Consider the following 18,957-nt stretch of genomic DNA (forward strand, 5'->3'; position numbering starts at 1 on the left):
TCCTAGGAGGCCGTTTCGACTCTGGTCTTTCAGTGCTAAGTCGTATTCTTCTCCCAGTATTATGTCTTCCATCTCACCTTAGTCTATGTCCTGCTCCAGTTGTATAATATTGCCTTCAAGTTCATCTCTCTTGTATAGATACTCCTTCCATATTTCAGATTCTCTTCTTTGCTTAGGATTGGTTTCCCATCGGAGTTCTTGACATTCGTGCTTTTCTTTTCTCCAAAGGCCACTTTAATTTTCCTATAGGCGATCGCTTGGTGAATTATGCTTCTCAGTCCGTACATTTGTCCTCTAGCCATTCCTGCTTAACCATTTTGCTCTTCCTGTCAGTCTCATTATTTTAGAAGTTTGTTTTCCCTTTCGCCTGCATTATTTGCAGAATTTGTATATTTTTTCCTTCCATCGGTTAAATTCAATATCTCCTGTGATATCCAAGGATTTCTATTAGCCCTTGTTTTTTCACCTATTCGATCCTCTGTTGTCTTCACTATTTCCTCTCTCGAAGCTACCGACTCGTCTGCTGTATTCCTTTCCCATGATCTAGTGAATCGTTGCCTAATGTTCCCTATGAAACTCTCAACAACCTCTTGTTCTTTCAACCTATGCAGGTCCCATCTCGTTAGTTTACTACATTTTTTGCAATTTCTTCAGTTTAATCTACGGTTCATAAGAAATCAATTGTGGTCAGAGTCCACATCTCTCCCTGGAGATGTCTTACAATTTAAAATCTGGTTCCGAAATCTCCGTTTTACCATTATGTAATCAGACTGAAATCTTACAGTGTCTCCAGGACTATTATACGGGTAACACTTCTTTCATGATTCTTAAAACAAGAGAAGGACGATTAAATTGTGCTCTGAGCAAAATTCTACCAGGCGGCTTCATCTTTCATAACAACAAGGTTTAACATGAAACCTCAGTCTTATAAAGTACTACGTCCACATCCTGTCTGGTTTTACCCAAAACAGTTTAGTTAACAGAAATAACAAGCGTCCAATGTAATATTGAATGAAGTATCGCTAAGTATGAACAATTATCTGTCCTCCTGGCATTTCGGCATTCGAACTCGACTTATGTATCGCCAGAAAATGCGATCCATTCAAACTGGGCGTTAATCAAAATTTGAATGCCAGTATCAAACGGAATACCCAGGAGAGTTCATCTCAAACTGGGAGTCCACTACTGCACATATGCGTTGGAGAAACCATCCCGCCACAGGCGACGGTAAGTGCCTCGTCGAGTCAGTCTCGTTCACAAGCTCACTCCGACAGCTGACCACCAGGCTCGCTCCGGGGCCAGCAGCCCGCAACCAGGCCCAGGTGGCGCTCACGTCGCGCCAGTGACACTGCTTAGCGGCACAGCAGGGAGTTAAAAAGAGTGGGGTGCAATAGTGGGACGTGGACGACCAAAAACGAATGATTTGGAATGATGTATCACGCTATAACTTGTGGCAAGGGGATGGGGGAGTTTTGGTTTGGCGAATGGCTGTAGAACGTTATCTGCCACCATTTGCAGTGCCTACACTGAGGTACGAAGGAGGTGGTTAGGGTGTGGTCTCGTTATTGCGCTTAAGAAAAGACAAAATGCTAAAGGATACGAACACATTTTTCAGCGCTATGTACAGGGTGTTTCAAAAATGACCGGTATATTTGAAACGGCAATAAAAACTAAACGAGCAGCGATAGAAATACACCGGTTGTTGCAATATGCTTGGGACAACAGTACATTTTCAGGCAGACAAACTTTCGAAATTACAGTAGTTACAATTTTCAACAACAGATGGCGCTGCGGTCTGGGAAACTCTATAGTACGATATTTTCCACATATCCACCATGCGGAGCAATAATATGGCGTAGTCTCTGAATGAAATTACCCGAAACCTTTGACAACGTGTCTGGCGGAATGGCTTCACATGCAGATGAGATGTACTGCTTCAGCTGTTCAATTGTTTCTGGATTCTGGCGGTACACCTGGTCTTTCAAGTGTCCCCACAGAAAGAAGTCACAGGGGTTCATGTCTGGCGAATAGGGAGGCCAATCCACGCCGCCTCCTGTATGTTTCGGATAGCCCAAAGCAATCACACGATCATTGAAATATTCATTCAGGAAATTAAAGACGTCGGCCGTGCGATGTGGCCGGGCACCATCTTGCATAAACCATGAGGTGTTCGCAGTGTCGTCTAAGGCAGTTTGTACCGCCACAAATTCACGAAGAATGTCCAGATAGCGTATTGCAGTAATCGTTTCGGATCTGAAAAATGGGCCAATGATTCCTTTGGAAGAAATGGCGGCCCAGACCAGTACTTTTAGAGGATGCAGGGACGATGGGACTGCAACATGGGGCTTTTCGGTTCCCCATATGCGCCAGTTCTGTTTATTGACGAAGCCGTCCAGGTAAAAATAAGCTTCGTCAGTAAACCAAATGCTGCCCACATGCATATCGCCGTCATCAATCCTGTGCACTATATCGTTAGCAAATGTCTCTCACGCAGCAATTGTAGCGGCGCTGAGGGGTTGCCGCGTTTGAATTTTGTATGGATAGAGGTGTAAACTCTGGCGCATGAGACGATACGTGGACGTTGGCGTCATTTGGACCGCAGCTGCAACACGGCGAACGGAAACCCGAGGCCGCTGTTGGATCACCTGCTGCACTAGCTGCGCGTTGCCCTCTGGTTGCCGTACGCGGTCGCCCTACCTTTCCAGCACGTTCATCCGTCACATTCCCAGTCCGTTGAAATTTTTCAAACAGATCCTTTATTGTATCGCTTTTCGGTCCTTTGGTTACATTAAACCTCCGTTGAAAACTTCGTCATGTTGCAACAACACTGTGTTCTAGGCGGTGGAATTCCAACACCAGAAAAATCCTCTGTTCTAAGGAATAAACCATGTTGTCTACAGCACACTTGCACGTTGTGAACAGCACACGCTTACAGCAGAAAGACGACGTGCAGAATGGCGCACCCACAGACTGCGTTGTCTTCTATATCTTTCACATCACTTGCAGCGCCATCTGTTGTTGAAAATTGTAACTACTGTAATTTCGAAAGTTTGTCTGCCTGAAAATGTACTGTTGTCCCAAGCATATTGCAACAAACGGTGTATTTCTATCGCTGCTCGTTTAGTTTTTATTGCCGTTTCAAATATACCGGTCATTTTTGAAACGCCCTGTACAATACACTGTAGAGGTACATTTCAGAGGCGATAATTGTTTGTAAGAGAATAAAAATGCACTCTGTCACCCGAGGCAATGCTTTGTGAACAACAAAATTCCCGAATAAACTTATGTTTTTGGGTAGGATCCGCCTTTAGCAAAAGTTTCACTACAGCTACAGCACATCAGTTGGTTTTTTATTATTAGGGCTGTTAAACATAAGGAAATGTTCTTTACTGTTTAAAAACATGTAAATATTAGTTTCGAAATCATAATTACATATTTTTCAATAACTCATAAGATCGTGTACTCATACCTTCTTTCCACATAGTGCGGTTTTTCTACTGTATTACGTTTTTATAGTGTCTGCCGGCCGCGGTGGCCGAGCGGTTCTATGCGCTTCAGTCCGGAACCGCGCGACTGCTACGGTCGCAGGTTGAAATCCTGCTTCGGACATGGATGTGTGTGATGTCTTAGGTTAGTTAGATTTAAGTAGTTCTAAGTTATAGGGGACTGATGACGTCAAATGTTAATTCCCTTGAGCCATTTGAACAATTTGTTTTATAGTGTCTGTTTTTCTTTACAGTTTGTCACCTGCAACTATGTAAAACTTCATGTAGGCAAAATAGTTACGCAAAAATTACGATTTCTAAACTGTTATGGCTATACCTGAGATTAATAATTTATGTGAAACGTACAAACACAGAACAAAGAGCTTCAACTTCTAGAAGAAAATTCCTGAAATGGACTGAGCTGCCCAGAACCCCGACGTGGGATGTTTACCGAAGAAAAATCGGCAAACAGCTCTTTGATTTCAGAGACTATATTATTTCGACGACAGTTTCGCCACTACATTAATGACCACCTGCAGGCCCCTGTGCACTCCGTGTACAGCTAATTATATATATCGATACTTTTATAAGTGGAGCCATCAGTATCCGGATTCAGTGAATTCGTTTTTGGAGTGTTTAATTCGAGAACTCTTTGGGCAGTCTTCGAAGTAAACACTCCAAAACGAATTCACAGAAAAGAGATATTGATGCCTCCAGCTCTGCAAGTATCGACGTATCTGATTGTCTATAAATAGAGTGCGTAGGGGCCTGAAGATATCATCGAGATGCCGAAACTGGTCGTCTAAATAAAATAACTTCTGAAAAGCACGATGGATCAACAGAGACCCTTTGGATGAGTCAGACCGTCAAGAATCCTTACAAATGTCTTAAAGTAACAGGCGAAACACATCCGGAACAAATAAAATACATAGCACAAGAAGAAGAAGAAGAAGAAGAAGAAGAAGGTGGTTTTTAATTGCGAAACGAATTAATGCTTCACCTGAGAATGACCGTGGACCGAAACGGAATTTAAGTGAAAGTTCAGCATACTCCAATAAAATAAATAGCCCTTTGGGAGCAGGCTAGTTATGCTCTTAAGAAAATTATCTTTCGTTCTTCTCACGAACACAGCAAATGTCTTCTGTGCTCGCGCCAGCAGCAGTCGTGAACGAGGGAGCAGATGCAGCTGCAACAGTAGTAGTAATATAGTCGGAACGGTGAGGATGATCAAAGAATCGGTCGCTCAGCCTGCTGCCCCTCGTAGTGCTGGGCCCCGTATCAAACGCAGCAGCAGCCGCACAGCAGGGCGCTGACCGTGCGCGTGGCCTTTCTGTTGCAGGCTACCTGTTATTCAAGGAGTTCTGCGAGACGGTAGCGGACGAGCCCATCCCGCAGCTCAAGTTCTACGAAGAAGTGAGTATCGCCACCTGCCGCCGCTGCATTATCGATGAGCCGCCGCGCCGCCTCCCGCATTAATATTTAAAGCCCAGCCTCCAGTGGAGCACTCGTCCCCCGTCCCCCGTCCCCCTCCCCTGTCGCCGGCGTTTCCCGTGGAGGCGACCGAGGCATCTCCACAGTCTTCACTGGTGTTCTACCTTGGTTAAATTTATTAATGATTCCCTTCCAGAAGCACACTACTGGCCATTAAAAAAGCTACACCAAGAAGAAATGCTGATTGATAAATGGGTATTCATTGGACAAATATATTATACTAGAACTGACATGTGATTACATTTTCACGCAATTTGGGTGCATAGATCCTGAGAAAACGGTACCCAGAACAACCACCTCTGGCCGTAATAACGGCCTTGATACGCCTAGGCATTGAGTCAAACAGAGCTTGAATGGCGTGCACAGGTACAGCTGTCCATGCAGCTTCAACACGATACCACAGTTGATCAAGAGTAGTGACTGGCGTATTGTGACGAGCCAGTTGCTCGGCCATCATTGGCCAGACGTTTTCAATTGGTGAGAGATCTGGAGAATGTGCTGGCCAGGGAAGCAGTCGAAAATTTTCTGTATCCAGAAAGGCCCATACAGGACCTGCAACATGCGGTCGTGCATTATCCTGCTGAAATGTAGGGCTTCGCAGGGATCGAATGAAGGGTAGAGCCACGGCTCGTAACACATCTGAAATGTAACGTCCACTGTTCAATGTGCCCTCATTGCGAACAAGAGGTGACCGAGACTTGTAACCAATGGCACCCCATACAATCACGCCGGGTGATACGCCAGTATGGCGATAACGAATACACGCTTCCAATGTGCGTTCACCGCGATGTCGCCAAACACGGATGCGACCATCGGGATGCTGTAAACAGAACCTGGATTCATCCGAAAAAATGACGTTTTGCCATTCGTGCACCCAGGTTCATTGTTGAGCACACCATCGGAGGCGCTCCTGTCTATGATGCAGCGTCAAGGGTAACCTCAGCCGTGGTCTCCGAGCTGATAGTCCATGCTGCCGCAAACGTAGTCGAACTGTTCGTGCAGATGGTTGTTGTCTTGCAAAAGTCCCCATCTGTTGGCTCAGGGATAGAGACGTGGCTGCACGATCCGTTACAGCCATGCGGATAAGATGCCTGTTATCTCGACTGCTAATGATACGAGGCCGTTGCGATCCAGCACGACATTCCGTATTACCCTCCTGAACCCACCGATTCCACATTCTGCTAATAGTCATTGGATCTCGACCAACGCGAGCACCAGTGTCCCGATACGGTAAACCGCAATCGCGATAGGCTACAATCCGACCTTTATCAAAGTCGGAAACGTGATGTTACGCATTTCTCCTCCTTACATGAGAGATCACAACTACGTTTCACCAGGCAATGCCGGTCAACTGCTGTTTGTGTTTGAGAAATCGGTGCAAACTTTCCTCATGTTAGACCGTTGTAGGTATCGCCACCGGCGCCAACCTTGTGTGAATGCTCAGAAAAGCTAATCATTTGCATATCACAGCATCTTATTCCTGTCGGTTAAATTTCGCGTCTGTAGCTTGTCATATTCGTGGTGTAGCAATTTTAATGGCCAGTAGTGTAAGTTTAAGAAACACAAACCTCCGTTTATACCTCTCCTACACTTAGAGAAAGCTTTTGACAGTTTATTTATTTATGTATTTATTTACTCGTGTCGATAACATAACATCCATGTATAGCCGATATACAGCAATTTACAAACACTATAAGTACATTATTAAGTTGCATATGACATCCAAAATTCCGCCGTTTGAACTGCTGTATCATTGGCGATAACCAGATCGTCCATCGGGAATGGGACTGGGAGGTTTCTACAGTTGAGCAGCTGTTGGTGATCTTGCTGTTCGCCACATTCGCATAGTTCATCTCCTGGAGAGAAACCCCATTTCTTCAAATTGACCTTGCATCAGGATACACCAGTTCTCAACCTGTTGAGGACCTTCCATGTTTTATATGGGAGGTGACGTCCTTTAGCAAGCCCTTCTTTAGGGTTGTTCCAGTACCTCTATGATGGTGACTTACGCCAAAGCTATATTCGACGATTTGCAGGTGACGGTAAAAGTGGCTCTGTTGAACGGAGGAAACTCTTTCTTGATCTTAATCTTGGATAATTGCGTAGGCTTCCGCGGCCAGAGTCAGTCGGGTATGGTCAGTTCCGGGTATGGTACCGCGTCATAATGTAAAGAAATAGACTAACTGCAGCCAGCAGTGCGCTTACCTTATGTGAAAAATGTTACTGACCGAATAGGCAAACACCTTCGCCGCGTTGGGGTGCAGCCTGTCTTCTATAGTGGTCTTAGGATCCAGGACGTGCTAGGTTCCACTAAGGACAAGGTGGATGCATTACACACTGTAGTCGTTTACAAGGTGGAATGCGAATGTGGAGAGGCATACATCGGCGAGACTGGTAGACCAATAGCAACGCGCATTCGGGAACACGAGCGCTATATTCGTCTAGGACAACACAACAAATCCGCAGTGGCAGAACATCAGCAAAACTACGGAAAAGAAATAAAATTCAGCGAAGCCTGTGTGTTGACCAAGCAGCCAATTATGACGAAACTCAAAATCAGAGAGGCCATCGAAATACTTAAACATCCTAATAACATGAACAGGGAGGATGGACTCAGGCTTGCTCCATCTTGGCTGTCAGCAATCAGAGCCCAACAGACCGCACTGTCAACACGAGGCACGAGCACTACCGGCGAGTAACTGCCGCCGCGCGGCCGACGTCCAGCAGGTGGTAAACAGCAGCCAACTTCTCATTCGACGGTGACCACCAATCATGGTACACAACACAAGAGCCAATAGAGAACAGAGGTTACGTTCCCCCTCCACCGCAACAACCTATTACAATAAAGTTCCCCCTCCTTCTTCCTTAAGTGACCAATGAAACTAACTACCTTTTTAAAATTCTGACGTAATGGCATGCGCAGTGAACAGTAACAACAAAATATAAAGAACACTGCGTAGCTAGAACGCACCATTAGACCCAGAAGAAGGCGGCTGCAACCATGGCCGAAACGTTGATTTTTCTCCAGCAGCAGTAATTTTTTTACATTATGACGCGGTACCATACCCAGAAAACTTTTATGTCGACTTAATCTTGGATGTTGGTACTCGCATCCGAACAAGAGTCTCTTTGATCTGTCTCCCGTTTCCGCTTCTCTTTTTCTGCTGCTTTTCAGGTGCTATGCCCATGAGATGATATTTTTATTAATGAGAGTTGCCCGCAAGCAGCCAGTGACAATGCGTCCTGTTTCATTAAGGGCAATATCCACTTGTTTGGCATAGTTGGAGTTCTGCCACACGGGTGCTGCATATTCAACAGCGGAGAAGCATAAGGACAATGCAGATGTGCGAAGAACATCTGGTTGTGCGCCCCAATTGTTACCTGCCAGTTTCCGAATGATGATGTTCCTAGCAGATACTTTCATTTTTGTGTTTGCAGTGGACTTTGAAGGTGAGGGAACGGTCTAGCTTTAATCCCAGGTATTTTGGGGTATTTTCAAAACCAGCGTTTGACTGTGTTCACGTCAAAACATTTTGAAATTCTAAGTGTAGCACGAGTAAAATATAGGGTGCTAGAGGATACCAACAACTTGTACAGAAACCGAGCTGCAGTTATGAATCGAAGATGGTAAAAGTGAGGTAGTGATTCAGAAGGGAGTTAGACAGGGTTTAGATTATCCCCAGTGTTGTTCATTACATTGAGCGAGCTGTAAAGCAAACCAAAGATTGGAAAGGGAATTAAAGAACACACAGAAGAAATAATAACTCTGAGGTTTCCCGATGAAACTGTAATCCTGTCTGGAAGAGCAGTTGAACAGAATGGATAGTGTAATGAAAGGACAGACACAAATAAAAGTAATGCAATAGCGACCGAGTGTAGTCCAACCAAGTCATTTCGTGTGGGGAGAATTATATTAGGAAATAAGACACTGAAATTGGTAGAAGAGTTTTGATATTTGATCGCCAAAATAATTAATGACGTAAGAATTAGATTGAAAACAAAATATAGACTGGCAGTAGGAAGCAAACCTTTCCTGAAAAAATATATGAAAAATCGAATATCAATGTATGTGAAATTAAGTCTTGTCTGAAACTACTGGGTATTTATGAATTAGTTGTACAAACGTAACTTTTATTGTGAAAAAGATAAATAACTTACGGAAATATCTGATACAGCAATAAATGCAGTATATCTTCAAGTTACAAAGGTTCAGTGTGGCTACCCTGTGTAACATAGCAAATGTCCCATCTATAATTAGTTTCCTGCCAAATACTATGAAGCTAGTCTTTATGTATGGTGGCTACTGCTGTGCTATCCGTTGTCACAGCTCGTCTACGTTTGTAATGTTGTTGCATTAATTTGTTCTGAAAGCGGTGCTGATAGACAATAAAAGCGGGTTAAAAGCTGTGAGCTGTCTGGGGAAGTTAACCTTGCATTACTGAGCAACTGTTTCACCAGGTATCCAGTCTAGCTTACCAAATTCCCAACCAGACTAACATTAATTATAATCTTTTAATCGTCATACGACAACCGGTGATTATATATAAAGAGAATTTGAATAAAAAGAAATAAATCAGTTTATATTTGGAAATTTATTTTAACGTTGATCATTGAAATTTCAGCATATTAAACTTGATTCATAACTAAACTGGTGCCTTATTTAGGATTGTGAAAATGTGAGTTTGTAATCTTACGGAACTCATCAAATATGGAGCCAAGATTGGGAGACTGCATACAACACTGCATTCATAAAATAACACACGAAGAACGTTGAAACATATGCAAGAGGAAATTAATCACAACCAAACGATTCAATTTTCACCCAAAGAAGTTACGTTCGTAGCGCAATCCTGTCCGTCATGTAATTACCACACACTGGTATACTAAATTCATACGAAAACTCTGTGAAATATTCCCGAAAAGAATAGCTGAGGACTACTTTGATGATTACACCACATGCTTCACGTGGTCAACTTGGTTTACACAAAGAGTGTAACTCCACAATAATTTTGATAATTAAAATAAATTAGATCGAAAAGCAATTTACAAAAGAAAAACCTCGAACTGGTTACTATCGTCTTACTATTAACCTGATGGGTCAAACAATTGTATAAGCACGTGGTACTGGTCTCACAAAGTACAGCCCACGTGGGTTGAACATAAAGAAAAGTTGCTATATTGAAAAATATTGTCAAGACGAGACGTTATAATCTCACGCACATTCGCATCTAAGATTGATGATCTTAGAGTTACTGATCAATAAGTGGTTCCACTTTACTCACAAAATAATGACTAAGCAACTAGCGGAAGATATTCTGAACTTCACACTCGAAATACTCTGCGTTGCAATTTAAGATAACATTAGATATTTTAGAGCTAAACCTGAAATAAAGGTGATTAAATTTTCAGTTATGCTGAACTTAAGGAATCAATTGTCCTACGGACTTAGCAGACACGCGCTTAGCCAGAGATCTTACCACTTCAGACGCTCGCCGTGGACAGACTGCCGTGGTCCCTTCCTGAGGGTGCCTCACAGATACAAACGGAAGTGACCAGAGAGGCAGCTTCCTATACCAACATGACAAGGGACGGACAGGACCATACTAAGAATAGAAACCTCTCTGCTTTTATAAAGCGTAGCTACCTGTTCCTACGTTGGTCCTACTGTTCTCTAGCAGACAGGCTTGTCTGCTACCCTCAAGCATGCAACTAGAAATACATTTGCTCATTCATCCACTCACACAGAAGGGAAGGGGGATGACAGTATCTTATCATATATAGTATATAAAAGAAAGCGGATGTAGGTTCCGTATGAGACTGTGTGATATGAATTACATATAAACTGTGTTTTAAAGTGTAGTAGTGTCACAGATCGTTCTTGTTTATGTGTAAAAGTAACATGTTCCACTGCTCAGTCTCCTCCCAGATAGTCAGAAACACCACAGAAAATTTAGAAGAGGAATTTATGCCGTAAATGACAACATATTTAAGAAATTAACATGAAAGGAATTCAACAGAGACCTTTCACGTTCCCCGGAAACGGCGGAACAAACACTCTGTCTTTAATATAGGCCTTTACATTGGCGTAAAATTAGGTGACCGTGGTGGCCAGAGTATTGTTCGACCATCTCCCATCATCGTCTCATTCCATGGTATCATTTAGCTCTGCGGGTGATCACAGTTATTATTCAGTTCCATATAGTAACATTTTAAAATTTGTTCTGCACTGTGCCTTTAACATCCACTAACTACGAACTGCGCTGTACCAGCGACAGACTACTACTGCACTGTAGCAGCGTGCGACTGCAACTGCGGCAGATTTTCCTTTAAAGAATACACACGGCTGAAGGCCTTATTAAAAGCGGTTCATGTAAATCCTCGGCTGAAGGCCACACATAACACATCGAACAACTAACGGCTTAGGACCTGGATTACAAACAATTTCAGATAGAACCACTTTTAAGGAAAAAGTTTTTTTCTTTTTTAAAATAAAAATTTTAATTTAAGACTGCTGAAGACCTTTATGTAAAATTTAAAAAGAACTGAATTAATAGACGGCTAAAGGCCCCGCACAATACTTCAAACTAAAATGACTGTCTCAATCAAACAGAACAAGTGGTGCTCAGAAGTGTTCCGAGGGTCGGCCTGAGAAGGTAGCTCAAACGTAAGGTGGAGTGAGACAGGCAACCAAGAGTTGAAGTTAAATAATCGGACGGCAAACCAAACTAGGGACGGCCCAAGGACCGACCAACAATTTAACCAATTGCCTTCCGTCCGACCAACGGCACAACGATGGAAAATATCGGCCGAGGACGAGGATACGAACAGCACTACGTCTTCAGAAATTGGCGTTTAAAAACAGCCAAGGGAACAATAACCACTCTAAGCAAATATGAACCAAAAACTTTAAAAGGCTGACGAACTACACGCCATGCCGAACAGCATCAACACGACGAGCAAAGGCACACTGCCGGAAAAGTACGCTAACGACCAGGGCAGGTAACTGGGGCGTTAAAGGCCACAGGGCAGAAAATGCCGCTGGTAAGTAAGAGTGAATTTAATAATTAATCACAATATAAGAAGACAGCTGAAAGATTTCGCCGACCCCAACACATCATACGTTGCTGCTAGCCCGAACGGCCCAGGGAGCAACAACCCGCAAATGAACGAAGCGATGTCACAGTAGTTAAGGCTTCGTAACAGGTTAACCGATCACTCAACTTCAGCGTCAAGGTTCGGTGGGCAACGAAATTAGTCGCTCTCGTAGCTAGCGTCTCACGATCCGACAGCGCGTCCACGCCGCCAACGGTCCCGGGCTGGCCTCTCGCCGCGGAGAGTTCCTCGCTGCTTCGTCCCAATCGACTGACAACCACACAGACGCCAGTAAGTAAGGAAGAAACAAAACGCCACTCGAAGTGACAAAATGCCAAAGAACAAACGGCATGAACGCGAGTCGCACACGGCTCACAAATGGCTCAAGTTGTTCTTTATAAAAAGTCACCATCTGTTTTTACATCCCAGTACTGACGGCACTGAGCGCCCAGACATCGTACACGACTTAAAGAAATAATCAGCTGATTGTCAAGTTGCTCTAGGCGGTGCTCCGTGCAAGGAGCTTCATTCGGAAGTAAAGGAGCACGTATAATTAAGATCTCAAATACTTGCAGAAGTAATCGAAATGCCAGTGAAGTTACTCGCAGAGATAACGAAAAGTGAATCATACTTTATTAAAGCAACTATGTTTGAGTGAGGTAATTACTACCTTATTTCCAAATGTATTTTTTTCATCGCTATAAAACAGGTGTGTGTGAATGGCATTTTCATTACTTCAACACTATAAGACACGCGCAACTGTGAATTTATCATATAAATGGCTTTCTGCAGGAAATGAGGTATTGAACGCATAGTCCAGTGCTTTTTATTGCGGTGAATAAGCGCCGTTGCTTTAATCTCTGTACTGCTGTTTCCATCTGGACGTATTAATATTTAGTTTTGCAATTTTATATCAGTTCGAGAGCAAGGAGAAAAATTATCAGACGTGCCATAAAACGCCATACTTTTTCCGGCAAAAAAGCTTATTTTGAACGTATTCCCCTTTTAGATCAGCGCTCATTGTTTACCGTTGTTTCCGGTACAAAGGTTTCATCCTTGTACTTAACAGGGCGAGGTGGCACGGTGGTTAGCACACTGGACTCGCATTCGGGAAGACGGCGGTTCAAATCCGCGTCCGGCCATCCTGATACAGGTTTCACGGGATTTCCCTAAATCGCTTCAGGCAAATGCCGGGATGGATCCTTTGAAAGAGCATGGCCGACTTCCTTAGCTAATCCGGTGGGACCGATGACCTCGCTGTTTGGTCGCTTCCCTCAAATAAATCAACCAACCAACCAATTCTTGTACTCAGACTCTTCAGAAAGCAAGTAGCACATGTCATTATAACTAAGAGTGGCGCGTTGTGGGAAGATTACGTTGAGGTTAAGTGCACGGCAACTGAAAACGTACTTTAAATTTCAGGTAGACGAGACGGGACAGTACACTTCTTGTAAGCAAAACGTCTAAATTCCAGAGAGACATGCCGTGAAATTCTGGCTGTGTACGTGCCATGTGCAGTGTCGCGGCCAGTCGCCATTAGATGGCGCGAACTAGTTTACCGGGGCCGCACTGTCGCGTCTGATGGGGCAGGGAAGAAGGCGACCGACATCGAGCGCAAGCGACAGCGTGCAGGCTGTCGAGCAAGAACATCTAGGGCCGAAAAAGATTTTCCAACGATGAGGACTCGAGCGGATTTCTATCGCCGAGGAACTGAACTACTGGCCGAGCGTTCCGACCGTTGCTTGCAGGGGCCCTGAGACTGTGTTGAAAAAAGTGTCAGTTATATGCGTCGCTTTGAAGTATAGTGCAGCATTCATACTTTTTGAAGTCCTCTCATCGCTCTGTCCTACATCTGCGAAATCCCACGTACGTCTGCCGTGACCTTACCGTTCGTCTCGTTACTGACCAAGCTTTTAGATGTAGGGAGAAGAGGAAATCAGGTGGCGCAAAATGTGATGGATAAAGTGGTAGTTCCGATCACTGTGTGCTTGGCTCTTCTCCAGATTGATAGCTATGCGCTGAAAACGAATATGGAATTTGTGGCTAACATTTTGTTTGTTCACGCCAGGCTAGTTTCGTCGGCAGCACACAATTACCAGTGTTGCATTCGCTAAATGAACTTGGAGCCGAACATAAATTTGACAGACAGAGAACACCCTGCTACAGAAAGTAGTTCCTGGTATGGTGTGTCTCGCTTTCACGCAGCAGCTACGTGGCCTCGTCGCACGGCCAAATGTGTATAGGCAGACTATGGCAATAAAAATTGTAGGGCAGCGATTGTAGGAGTCCTGCTGCTGTCTTGGGGGCACTAACTAACCGCTATTCCGCTTTGTCTGAGTGAAGCCATGGGTCCACGTATATCATTGATTGGCGTATGGTTGTTCACTTGGGAGCTCAATCCGTAACGTGATTCATAGTGCGTCGTGTGCGCCCACTGTGGAGTCTTTCGATAACAATGTTGCGCCTCGCTGGAGGGTCAAATGGCTCTGAGCACTATGGGACTCAACATCTGAGGTCATCAGCCCCCTAGAACTAATTAAACCTAACTAACCTAAGGACATCACACACATCCATGCCCGAGGCAGGATTCGAACCTGCGACCGTAGCAGTCACGCGGTTCCGGACTGACGTGCCTAGAACCGCACGGCCATCTCGGCCGGCCGCTGAGGGTCGTCTTGTCTTGTGGCGCCCCTCTATGTATAGTATTCGCAGGGTCTGTGTTATACTATGTACCATGCAGTGTCACTCCGACATACATGCATGTCTGAAGGAACAGACCTTGCGGCAAACAGCAGCAATATCAAGTGAATTAAATGTGTTAGCAATTGAGAATACGATGATACTTTAGCTGCACAATGGATTAGAGACAATGAAAATTTGTGTCGGACCGTGACTGGAGACCGGATTTGCCGCATATCGCTAACAGTCTCCTTAACAACTTAGGCTACCCGAGGAGACCTCCAGGACCGACCCAAATTCCATATGTCACTATTTGTCTGCGTCCTGCACACGCGCAGTTGCTATGATACCCGCATAGGGAGAGACTTTCATTAATATTGTCGCGGTCTTGTAAGCGGCTTGTAAGCAACAACCTCGGTTTTGAGCCCGTCACTTAAAGGTTCGTGCCATTTGTCAGTGTTTTTGCTCTAAGACATTGGGACCTATGTCACTCTCTGCTAATCGCACCCATGACTATGTAAATCTAGATCTGTTCCAATAAATGACGGAGTCTTCCACTCTTTAGTCTTTCAAATCTGAACCCTGACTGCGTTTCACCGCTCGGGTTGTACGTAATTTTGATTTAACTGTGTTAAATTTCGAACTGTTTCCCGTAAATGCTCTGTGAAGTTCATCCATTCTTGGTTGAATTCGTTTCACAAGCCAAGCAATAAAAATAATAATAAGCTCAAATCGAAGATGGTTCACATAAGCTTAACTTAATTACTATTTCGTCATCCCACTTCACTAACAGAGAAACATCTCGCAATTATGGTGAAATAAGGTTGGTGAAATGGAGTCCCCCTGTGATAAGTGAGTGATAAATCTTGTTTCGGTTTCCAGCAACTAACCGGTGCTGTCTACGAACGCGACTAATTTATCGTTCGGCGTATGAAGACCAAGGGAAGAGCATGGTCTCCCTTATTTACGTGGTGTCGCTCAACTGTCGATAAAACTAGTCTCCTCCACACACCACTACAAACAGTGAATAGCGTTTGACACGAATACGCGTGATACGAGAAATCGTTAAACAACGCTACGGCCCCGAAAACATGCTACGTTATGTTAACTGGGGACCTAGAAACGACGGAGAGGCTCCGTCCCCGCCGCAGCCGCAGTGGTCTGCAACCCCACGACGGCTATAGCAGTCCACTTTACCCCCCCGCCGCCCCACACCGAACCCAGGGTTATTGTACGGTTCGGCTCCCGGTGGACCCTCCAGGGAACGTCCCACACCAGACGAGTGTAACCCCTATGTTTGCGTGGTAGAGTAATGGTGGTGTACGCGTACGTGGAGAACTTGTATGCGGAGCAATCGCCGACATACTGTAGCTGAGGCGGAATAAGAGGAACCAGCCCGCATTCGCCGAGGCAGAGGGAAAACCGCCTAAAAACCATCCACAGACTGGCCGGCTCACCGGACCTCGACACAAATCCGCCGGGCGGATTCGTGCCGGGGACCAGGCGCTCCTTCCCGCCCGGAAAACCGTGCGTTAGACCGCACGGCCAACCGGGCGGGCATCCGAAAACTTACTGTGCATTAGGTTCGTGCAGAAGTTTGCAGTATTTCTGTTTTGCATGTTGGTATCCTGGTTGCTATAAGTTTATGTATGGATTGTCAATTTTCATTTATAGTTCACTGTTGCTGTTGAGTTTACATATTGTCATTTTGTCTTCTGGAGCTGTGGAAGTTATTAAATGGAGTCCCAAGTGGAGAAATCGGAACATTTCCTGCATATTCTACAGTTTGAGTTCAGTAGAGGGGTGACAGCAGCGGAAGCAGACAGAAATATTTGCGTCGTGTATATGGGGATAATACCATTGGACAGAGCGCGGCAAGAAAATGTTATTCTCATTTTAAGGACGATCGTTTTACATTAGTGACTCTTCACGTTCAGGAAGACCTTCGGAGTTTGATGTGAATCGTTGTGGATTAATGCATTTCAAAGATCTGGGTCACTGTACTCGAGAACTGGCAGATGTGATGAACCGTGATCATCCCACCGTCGTGCGTCATTTGCACGCTCTGGGGAAGGTTCAAAAATGGGGTGTATGGTTACCGCATGCTCTGTGCCAAAATAACAAAAATCCGCGGGTGTATCTGTCCTTTCTCGTCGTCTTTGGGCTCGTGAACGACGCTGACCATTCCTATCCTGTATCGTTACTGGTGACGAGAAATGGTGTCTTAATGCTAACACAAACTGGACGTAGGTTGCAAGTGCTACTATGACATGAAGAGGTTGACAAACTAACTTACGCTAAGGACGACACACACACACACACACACACACACACACACACACACACAGCCACACAGCCATGCCCTAGGGAGGACTCGAACCTCCGACGGGGGGAGCGCGCGAGCCGTGACAAACCGCCCCACACCTCGCGCGACGGCTACCCGGCACGGGAAGCTCCGTTTCTAATTTGTTAGTGTGCTTGCTTCCTGAAACATTTTCTGATACAGAGGTTGAAATCTCAAGTTCTTCGAAACTTCATCATCCGTTTGCCACACTTTACGCACAATGTAGTAATACTTTCCGGCCTGCCTGTGCCCAGAGACTTTCTGAGACAGCTAAACGCTCGCCAGGTAGCGGAGAAGAATGCCCGCGTGGGTCGAAGCGGGGGGTCGGTGACGCAGTCCTTTCATTCGTTCCCTTCCGCCCCAGGCCAGTTCCTGGACTGTGTTACTCGCCATCCGAAAAATATTGCCTTACCAGTTGACTCGATTACTAGCCTCTAGTGATGGGCTAAACTGCGATTTTCCGATATCAGTGATTTCTGTGAATGCTACTTTTCAGTATCTGTTATTCTTAACTGTGATTTGTCGCAGTTAAGAGTCGCAGTTAAGGAACCTAAGTCGCGTATCCCTCCGCCACTGCTATTTCTGCTACTTCCGCGATTTCTGCGACTTCTGCTACTTCTGCGATTTCTGCTACTTCTGCGATTTCTGTGACTTCTGCTACTTCTGCGATTTCTGTGACTCCTGCGATTTCTGCGACGTACCACCGTATGAAAAAGTTACATCTGTCCACACAGAAAATTGCATCTCAACAAACCTGTCATTGGTAAGTATGTTTTACGTTTATTCTTCCGTTGGCTTTAATTTTGTATTAAAGAAACAACTGTGAAAATATTAATAGTGTAATTAATATGTAAGTAGCCGCACAGTACCGTAATAGTTCGTGTTTAGAAAATGAATTCTAACATATTGTTATGTTCAAAGGTACCTGAACTACATTTCAGTCACTCAGTAAAGTGATAATTCTCAATATCATTGTCAACAGATCTGAAGAAATTGCCAGTCTTTAGACCGTTTTCGTCAGACGAGAGGTTAGTTTCTAAGCGTTTTGATGGACTTAATTACTTCAGTGAGATCGTTCTTGCGAATGTGATATAGCAAATGTGATATAGCGAATATTAGCAATCTACTCTGTCAATTATATTGCTAGTAATTAGTGACAGCAAAAATTGTTTAATAATCCTTGTGTTTTTGCAGACGCAGTTCTGACTGATTACTGGTTGCTGTACATATCTATCCACATCAAGGCTGTTGAGAGAGACTCGTGAAGATTCAAGACAGCTCTTAGAGGATTTGCAGTTTAAAAGTGAAATAATTATGAAATAAGTGTGTGACTGATTAAAGTGTTTTATTGAAGTTGTTGTGCGATTTTAAAGGAATAATAAATGTTAAATACATTGAGTGAATAATAAAAATCTCATTTTACACATGTTAAGCTGTCCTATACCCGTAATTTTCCGCCACTTATTTATTGGTAAACACTTGTTGGATACCGACGTGCCGCCCCCCCCCCCCCCCCTTTCGCCACAATCTTGGTGTGACACTGACCTGTAACATATCCCAAAGTCTACAATATGCATTTTGAGGCTGTTGATATGAAAGTGGGAAGTACAGATCTTCCAGTTAAATCAGGAATAGCTTAAGTGCATTACTTGAAAATGACACAGGAAAAGCTTACTTATGTAGGTGGTAGTAGTGTCGGCAAAAAGTTCTTGTGTGTGAAGTTGCCATGTAGAACACCAGGTGTAAAACTTTTCTCCCGAGTCTTGAACTGTGTCGGAACAAAAGTGAGGCATTCATATGACTGTTTTCATTTCTCTGCACTTACACAGATGTCTGAGTTCTGCTGTGTTAACATTGCAAAGTCCT

General features: G+C 44.3%; 1 protein-coding gene across 1 annotated transcript in view; it reads left to right on the forward strand.

The window, feature by feature from the left end:
• LOC124784259 (G protein-coupled receptor kinase 1) overlaps nt 1-18,957 on the forward strand; it is a 1,113,962-nt gene that overhangs the window by 918,210 nt on the left and 176,795 nt on the right. The window contains exon 3 of the mRNA XM_047254087.1: nt 4,825-4,898. Within this exon, the coding sequence (XP_047110043.1) occupies nt 4,825-4,898 (74 nt within the window). The remainder of the gene's footprint in view (nt 1-4,824; nt 4,899-18,957) is intronic.

This window comes from Schistocerca piceifrons, chromosome 1 (assembly GCF_021461385.2).
Source record: "Schistocerca piceifrons isolate TAMUIC-IGC-003096 chromosome 1, iqSchPice1.1, whole genome shotgun sequence".
Lineage (NCBI taxonomy): Eukaryota > Metazoa > Arthropoda > Insecta > Orthoptera > Acrididae > Schistocerca > Schistocerca piceifrons.